Here is an 8481-nt window from a genome sequence, read left to right on the forward strand (position 1 = left end):
CCCAGGGCAGTGGCCCAGGCAGGGAGGGAGGGGAGGGAGCTGCTGCAGCCGAGGTGGAGCTGCTCAGGGACGGTTCCAGGCCATGATTAGAGCCCGGGTCACATTTCTTCCTCTGCAGGTGCTGCCGTGGCTGCTCATAAATCTGAATTGCTGCTCTCCAGCAGCCCGGCACAGCCTTTCCTCACAGACTGCAGCCTTGGGGGCAGAGTGGCTTTTATTCTTTCCCAACCTATGCTCTCCATTTCTTTATTTCTGTCCTTAAACTCTCCCAGTGCTGCAGTTTGTCACCACACTGCTCCTGAGACTGACCTGACACTACTGCCCCTGTGCTGCAGGCTGAGAAGGAAAGGTTGAGAATTCAGATCCTTGCTTGGTTTCGGGTCCAAAATATTTTACAGATAGTATCACAATACCAAAAGTCAGGCCAAGAATTAATAATAATAAAGAATTCTTTTAATTTTAAATGAAATGCATATGCCTAATAAAATCTAATCAGTGCTTTTAAACTAGATACATATGACTATAAATGCCAGTTTTTAATGTAGTTTCTCAGCTGGAAGTCACTGGGGATCAGTTRGAACACTGGCTTCCAAGAGTGATGTGCTTGTCAGTGAGAAAATTTGATAAATCACTCAAAATGGCTTTGCTGTGGTTTTCTGTGCATTGCACATGGAAAACTTTTCMCTGGCTTTTTTCAGGATCGGGGGTAAGGAGGGACCATGAGAATGGAAYTGTCTGGGACGTTGTCTAGCTGAATCCCAGAGATTTAAGTTATGTGGTGCGACATCAACATTTTTGTGATTATTATGACACGAGAGTTCTGGATCGGGTCGGGACAAGTGGAAAACATTCATTTCTCAAAATCCCAAATTCCTGCCGCGTTCTGTCCATCCYAATGTGTGTTACAATTCCTGACCTGTCTGCCTTGCTCTCCACAGATCCCAAACCCCCTGTTTGACCTGGCTGGGATCACCTGTGGCCACTTCCTGGTTCCCTTCTGGACTTTCTTCGGCGCCACCTTGATTGGMAAAGCCGTGATTAAAATGCACATCCAGGCAAGTACTGCCCCTCCCTTTGATTCTTCCCTTCCTGTTCCTCTGGGTTACTTGGGAATGAATCCTGGAGTCTCCCGAAGTCATGGAAATGAATTTGGTGTGAGGGATTTACAATCCAGGAGCTGCTGGGCTGCCCCRCTGAGGCAGGCAGTAATTTATAGCTGCTGCCCCGCTCAGGAAATTGGTGGTTAGCCAAGGTATTTACCTGGGGCTCCCACTCACAATGAGCTCCCCTTTTTGGTAACAAACCCTCATTTGCACTTTGAAATGCCCTTTTTAGCTCGGCTGAGAAAACCCCACTGAGCCCCATTCAGCCCAGCAGTTTTGGGGCCAGGGYAGCAATTTTTGGGGTCATTTTGAAAGGGCCTGGGTTTGGTGGACCTGAGTTKTTTTTTTTTACTCATTCGGGGCTGTTCCACATGTGCTGAGTTTGACAAGCAGAACCTCCAGTTGTTTTCACAAAACCTTGGGTTTTGCTTGGAAATGCGTCACCGTGGGTCCGAGGGGAGATGAAGTTTGGATTCCCTGGGGGTTTTTCTGGTGTGGTCAGGGCTGCAGCACGAACTACGTCGCTCTGTTTGGGATGATTTCAGCTGAGTTTGGATTTTTACACTGCCAGTGCCTCTGTTGTTTGGAAATCTCTGCTGTGACTCCATCAAAACAGCAGAAGCTTTTAGTGTAAAATAACCTCAACAGCCTCATCAAGCTGCTTTCAAATCTTTATTTGGCCCTAAACACAAGATTTCAATCTTCAGCTTTTTTCTTCRCATCGTTTTTGTTTTATTTTATTTGTTGTTTTATTTTGCCCAGTGCTTAAACAGAAAACAATAAATAGATGAGGAAATTCTTCCATTTACTGGGACAGAACAGCTTTTTCTCCAAATTTACTTTGCTATCATCTGAATTTTTTCCTGCTTTTAAATCTGTGCTGTTAAAATGTGTTCTGGCAGCACAGAAAAGTGAAATATTYGATCAATATTCCTTTTATTATTTTAATTGCCTTGTTCAGCTACCACAGTGTTTGCTGTGTAATTTATAGTGATCCACCCTCAGATCCCATGGAAGTGAAAAAAAACATTTCCCWGTGTCTTGTACAGTTGGTAAATCATCTGATTTTGTAATAGGCTCAGCTTTTCGAATTCTCCTTTTCGAGCACACCCTTGTGCAATAGCCTTGATTTTTTGGAGTGATCTGGCTGGATTTGGAATTTAGGAAATGTGAGAGTCATGGAAAAGGCTCTTGATGAGATGTTCTGCAGACAGGAAGTGAGTGACTGCTGCAGTGGCCATCCCTTCCTCCGGACCACGGGGCTGCTCTGCTTAGGCCGGGCTTAAATCGGGCTGGGGAGCTGAACGTGCCCTCATCTATCACTCACTCTGYTGGACAAACCTGCAGAGGCTTTCARTCAACATTTTGACTGGTTTTAGCASTGGTAAAATCACGGGCATTCCGATTTTCTGCAAAATAAAATGTGCTACAGAAGATTTTTATTGAAATGAGTCTGTCAGTCTCACATGTGCCCAAAGGCTCTTCCTTTGTTCTTCACCGAGTTTTTTCAGTCTGAATCAGGGCACTAAACCCCTTTCTGTGATCTGGAAGCCCAAATGAGGGGCTGTGAGTTTTTCTGGCTGTTTTTCCATGCAAACATTGCTGAGTAAAGTGACCTTGAGCTTCTGAAAATGCGACTTTGGGGAGGGTGAGAACGGGCAGCAACGGGCTGCAAAAACTGCAAGAAATACAAATAAAAACAGAGTCATCAAACCAGCAGCTTTCCYCTCTCCTGCCTCTTTTCCAGGTGAAAAATAAAAAGGAGAGGAGGGAAAGCTGTAGGGGAACACAAAATGACCCCAGTTGTGCTTCTTCAGGGCTTTCTGTAACTGCTCTTTCCCTTCCTACAGAAACTCTTCGTGATTATCACCTTCAGCAAACACATCGTGGAGCAGATGGTGGCCCTCATCGGGTGAGTCACTGCCCAGCACAGGAATTAATTCATAATTAGTAATTAATTAATTTATACTGTCACTCATTAAAGTGGGAATGGACTGCAGCAGGCAGCTCAGATRGGCTCAGTTCCAGGCTTTGCCCCAYGCTGAGTTTAGGTCTCACTTTCAGCTCTTTCCACGAGTCCTTGGAGAAGTTTGATGGCCCTGAGGCTCAGGGTTGTGGGATCAGCACTGAACCTTCACCCAAAGCAGCACCCAGCTCTTCCACTCACAGATCCCTGCATTTGTAGCTGCARAGGGGTTCTTTGTCCTGGGTTTTGTGCATTGGTGAAGTGTGATCCTATGGCAAAAAAAGTGAGAAAGTTGAGTGAAAATTGTATTTATAGAAAAAAAAATCATAAAATTCTATGGTTCCATATTAAAAACCTGACTGAAAGCAGCATCTTCCACTSACAGATCCCTGCATTTGTAGCTGCAAAGGGGCTCTTTRYCMTGGGTTTTCTGCAGTGGTGAAGTGTGATCCAATGTCAAAAATTGAGAAAGCTGATTGAAAATTGTATTTATAGAAAAAAAAGTCATAAAATTCTATGATTCCATATTAAAAATCTTCACCCCAAAGCAGGATCCAGCTCTTCCCTTCACAGATCCCTGCATTTGTAGCTGCAAAGGGGCTCTTTACCCTGGGTTTTCTGCAGTGGTGAAGTGTGATCCTATGGCAAAAATTGAGAAATTTAAAAAAAAAAAAAATTCTTAAAATTCTATGATTCCATTTTAAAAACCTGACTGAAGCTTCACCCCAAAGCAGCATCTTCTCCTCACAGATCCCTGCATTTGTAGCTGCAAAGGGACTCTTTACCCTGCTTTTTCTGCAGTGGAGTGTGATTCCATGGCAAAAAATTAGAAAGTTGTATTTATAGAAAAAAAACCCCATAAAATTCTATGATTCCATATTAAAAACCTGACTGAAAGCAGCATCTTCCACTCACAGATCCCTGTATTTGTAGCTGCAAAGGGGCTCTTTACCATGGGTTTTCTGCAGTGGTGAAGTGTGATCCTATTGCAGAAAACGAGAAAGTTGTACTTACAGAAAAAAATTCATAAAATTCTATGATTCCATATTAAAAACCTTCACCCCAAAGCAGCACCCAGCTCTTCCCCTCACAGATCCCTTCATTTGTTGCTGCAAAGGGGCTCTTTCTCCTGGGTTTTCTGCAGTGGTGAAGTGTGATCCTATGGCAAAAAAATTAGAAAGTGGATAGAAAATTGTATTTATAGAAAAAAAAAAAATCATAAAATTCTATGATTCCATATTAAAAACCTGATTGAAGCTTCACCCCAAAGCAGCATCTTCCACTCCCAGATCCCTGCATTTGTAGCTGCAGAGGGACTCTTTGTCCTGGGTTTTCTGCAGTGGTGAAGTGTGATCCTATGGCAAAAACTTAGAAAGTGGATAGAAAATTATATTTATAGAAAAAAAAATCATAAAATTCTATGATTCCATATTAAAAACATTCACTCCAAAGCAGCACCCAGCTCTTCCACTCCCAGATCCCTGCATTTGTAGCTGCAAAGGGGCTCTTTGCCCTGGGTTTTCTGCACTGAAGTGTGATCCTATGGCAAAAAATGAAAAAGTTGATTGAAAATTGTATTTATAGGAAAAAAAACCCATAATATTCTATGATTCCATATTAAAAACCTGAGATTTTCTGCAGTGTTCCAGGATGAAAATAAACATCTTCCTTAACTGGAATTACCTTACACATTTACAACATGAAATCTCTCATAAAASATCAGAATGAGAAATTTGGTCTGTAGAGTTTCATCCTCATTCTGTAAAATTTGGTAGAAATGAGTTTTCATGGGTGAAGTGTCCTGATTTTGAGAGAGTTTCTTTTCTTTTTTTGGCTGAACATCAGCAATTGATGACTATTTTATTTTTGAAGTTAAAATCTCCATTTAAGACAAGAAAACTGTGCAAAACCTCAGCTGGCAACAATTAGGGGGAAAAATAGACAAAAAAACCACATTTACACATTGAATGGAGGTGGGACACTATGGTGCAGTGTTGGATTTATTTCCCTCACATTTTAACTGTTCAATCATGAAATTTTGTGTCATTTTAAAACCCATYGTTGGTGTTCTCCTTCCCTGTCAGRTAATCCAGCAAATAAATTAATCAAACCATGCAGGAGTTTCTTAAAGTGCTGGGGTGCAAACAAAGGATGCAATTTAATAAATTCCAATTAGGCAACTGCATCAAATTCTATGGATTGCATCAAAAATTTCCATTTTATTGTTCAGAGGGTTGGGTTTTTTAAAAATGAAAATGAATCCAACCTGATATAAATCCATAAAATAAATTCAAAGGTGTCCCTGCTTTTCCAAGGTTTGTTCTCTGGGACAAATGGACATTTTGCTTCCYAAAGTGTAATAACTGTTTTCACATAAAATCCAAAAAAGCCACACTCCTTAGGAACAGTTTCAGGGGAGGAATGTCTGGAAAAAAAATCCTTTAAAAACAGAACTCCAAGCAGTGATGAGAAGAGAACACAAAGAGAAGGARTGAGAGGAGAACTTTGTAGACATTTCCCTGATGAAACAAATCCTGGTTTATCATTCCTGATCTTCTACTCGAGCATCTGCTTTCTACCAAAACTCAAAATCCATTYCTTGCTTCAGTCATTATTTTAAAAAAGGGAGGGAGAGAGAGAAATGTGGTTTCTTTTAACAATCCTGAGTTTTTCTCAGCATCAATCACCCCAGACCATTTGATCTGCCACCAGCTCAGGTACATTTCCAAGGATTTACTCTCCTGTGCATTCTTCGAGCCAAAACCAGTAGATTTTTCCTACTTCATCCATCTTGGAGATAATTTTGCATTGAATTACTTCGAATGCTGGGTTGGGGTTTTATGGGAGGGTTGATGTCAGAGTTAAAAAATGTTCCTGGGAGACAGTGAGATTTTTGGAATGTCCCGGTATCCTTGACTTTTCTCAAGMTGTCTCCAGCATTACCTCATCAATTTTTGTTCAAGTGGAGCCTCAAACACGTTAAACAATACCCTAAAAGCCCTATTATTGAATTAAAACTCAGTTGTGTTTCATGGGCAGTAAATTCATTTTAATCAAATTCTATCCACCACAATGGCTTTGGATTTTCTTTGTCTGGGTTTTTGCTCTTACACAATAGGAAATATCTGAGCACAATACCTGAAAATAATGAACGTGTTGATATCCAGGATAAATAGGATATCTAGACAGAAGATTGACTTGTGAGATAAAAGTCTGACAATATCTGATTTTAKAAGCCAAGGAGAATTTTTTTGACTATTATGGGATTTTTAGTCAAAATGCAAACCTGTGCAGAGTTTGCTCTTTATTGTCACTGGATGCTRCTGGTCCCACACTGAGCCTGCCATAACCAGGCTGCTTTAATATCATTTAATTTGATTTTATAGTTTTGTCTAGGACTCCATTACAGACAGATCATAAAATACATTTTATATTAATTAAATAAAAAAAGGAAAAGGAAAAGAAAATGTGCCAGGAAATTAAGAAGCTGTTTACAGAGAATTCCAATTTTTTTTTAGAATTTTTTGCTGGTAGCTGGAGAACAAAAACAGGACAGAGGGTGAGTGGTAGCAGCAAAGCTTGTTGGGAAGAAAGGTTTTAATGCTGATTTTAGGCCAAACCCTGCCCCATTCAAATATTGAATTATTTGTAGGGTTTTTTTGGCTCTCAGTGTTTCCGTTCCTGTTCTGTACCTACAGCTGTTGGTGAAGTCCCAGTGGTCAGGGTGATGTTTTCTGGGAAGGAGCACTTTGAAAAGTGGATTGAGAATTCCCAGAAAACCACTGAATGAGCTCCCAAAGCACACAGCGTCCACAGGACTGCTGCCATCCATTCTGGTGGTAAATGTTCAGAAAAAAAAAAATAAAATCTGCATTTTTTTAGGGAGAAATCCCACCCGGTTAATGGATGTTTTTAACGATGAGCTGCAGTGTTTGGGGCTGTTCCTCCAAAAGGTGCTGCTCCAGGGTGAATCCTACAAAGACAGGGAATTGCTGCCTGTAGGAAATCAGAATCCCTGAAAGGTTTGGGTTGGAAGGGATCCTAAAGGGATCCTAAAATTCCCATCCCACCCCTGGAACACCTCCCCCTGTCCCATGCTGCTCCCAGCCCCATCCAACACTTGGGCACTTCCAGGAATAAGGCAGCCACAGCTCTTTTAAGACTCACCTATTCAGTTAATTAATAAATGAATAAATTAATTGGAAGTTCAAACAAGCCAGTGGAATTTGGCTGCTTTGATGTTTAAGTCCCTCAGTGCCACGTTCTGTGGGTATGACCTCTGAGAATCCAAGAAACTCTGGAAATGCACCCAAAACCAGCAGAACTTCTGAAGTGTCCTGAACCCAGGGCTTTTTGTGCAGCAGTTCTCACCTTTCCCAGCTCTGCACAGCTGAAAGAAAAGCAGATTTTTAATTCCCAGCTCTGTGAGTGACTGCACAGCTGAAAAAAAAAAAAAAAAAGCAGATTTTTGATGCCAGGAAACGCTGCCTGGACAAACCAGTTTGCTGCTATTCCTTGTGCCATAATTCTTCCCTTCCCAGTTAATCTCAGTTGATGCTGGTAAAGGGAGCGTGGTGTTCCTTTCACCAAAACAGCACAAATGAGATCACGGGTRCTGATGTCACTGGAAAGTTTGCTCAGAGATCCGTGGGGGTTTGTAGTCAAAAATCATTTACAACTCAGGTTTAGGTGATTTTTGTAGAACACCAGGGGAGGGGTGATAAAGGGCTGCACCAGAAATCTTGTGCTGGGGTAGAAAGAGCTGGGCAGCGCCTTGCCAACCTCCTGAGAGGAATTTGGGAAGGTTAAACCAACACCCCTGGCACTTGTTGGCTCAAAACTCAGCAGCAGAAACCTGGGGGATGTGATGTGTGCACACAAAAATGGCTTTAGTGCCCCGAAAGGGGCTGAAACCTGAGCAGCTCTGGTGTTGAAAGCCTTCCCGTGGATCACGACAGAATTAGAAGRGTTTATTTGCAAAAGGCTTGAAGGATTTAACTCTGAATAAGCAAAGGTTTTTTCCTAAATTGATTTTTTAAAAAAAGAATATTTGAAAAGGAAGCAGAAGGTTTGTTCTGAAGAGCAGCAGCGAGCAGGGCTGAGTACAGGCAGGTCAGAGATGTTGCAGTTCCTAATTTTGAAACATCCATTGAACATAACAGAATGTCCCAAGGAGGAAAAGAGCCCTGGAGCCTGTGGGGCACTGGAGCGTGGCTCAGGTGGAGGCCACGTCCACCCTGGGCCTGTCTGAGCTCTGTCACCTTCACCAGGTTCCCCTTCCTTCCTTCAAACCAACCTGCCCAGGAGCCTTGAACCCCAAACCTTCCTGCTGATCCTGACTTTAAACCAGATTTATGTTCTGGGCACAGAAACAGCTCCAGAGCTGTGCTGAGATGGTGATGGGAGCTGGGG

General features: G+C 42.1%; 1 protein-coding gene across 4 annotated transcripts in view; it reads left to right on the forward strand.

Annotated features, from left to right (window-relative positions):
• The window catches only part of VMP1 (vacuole membrane protein 1), a 65058-nt gene that overhangs the window by 47022 nt on the left and 9555 nt on the right, over positions 1-8481 (forward strand). For all 4 annotated transcript variants that reach the window (XM_057378820.1, XM_057378821.1, XM_057378822.1 and 1 more), the window contains 2 exons: positions 939-1055; positions 2954-3015. In XM_057378820.1, the coding sequence (XP_057234803.1) occupies positions 939-1055; positions 2954-3015 (179 nt within the window). The remainder of the gene's footprint in view (positions 1-938; positions 1056-2953; positions 3016-8481) is intronic.

This window comes from Malurus melanocephalus, unplaced genomic scaffold (assembly GCF_030028575.1).
Source record: "Malurus melanocephalus ecotype Western Australia unplaced genomic scaffold, MMel_1.1 scaffold_376, whole genome shotgun sequence".
In the NCBI taxonomy this organism is placed as follows: domain Eukaryota; kingdom Metazoa; phylum Chordata; class Aves; order Passeriformes; family Maluridae; genus Malurus; species Malurus melanocephalus.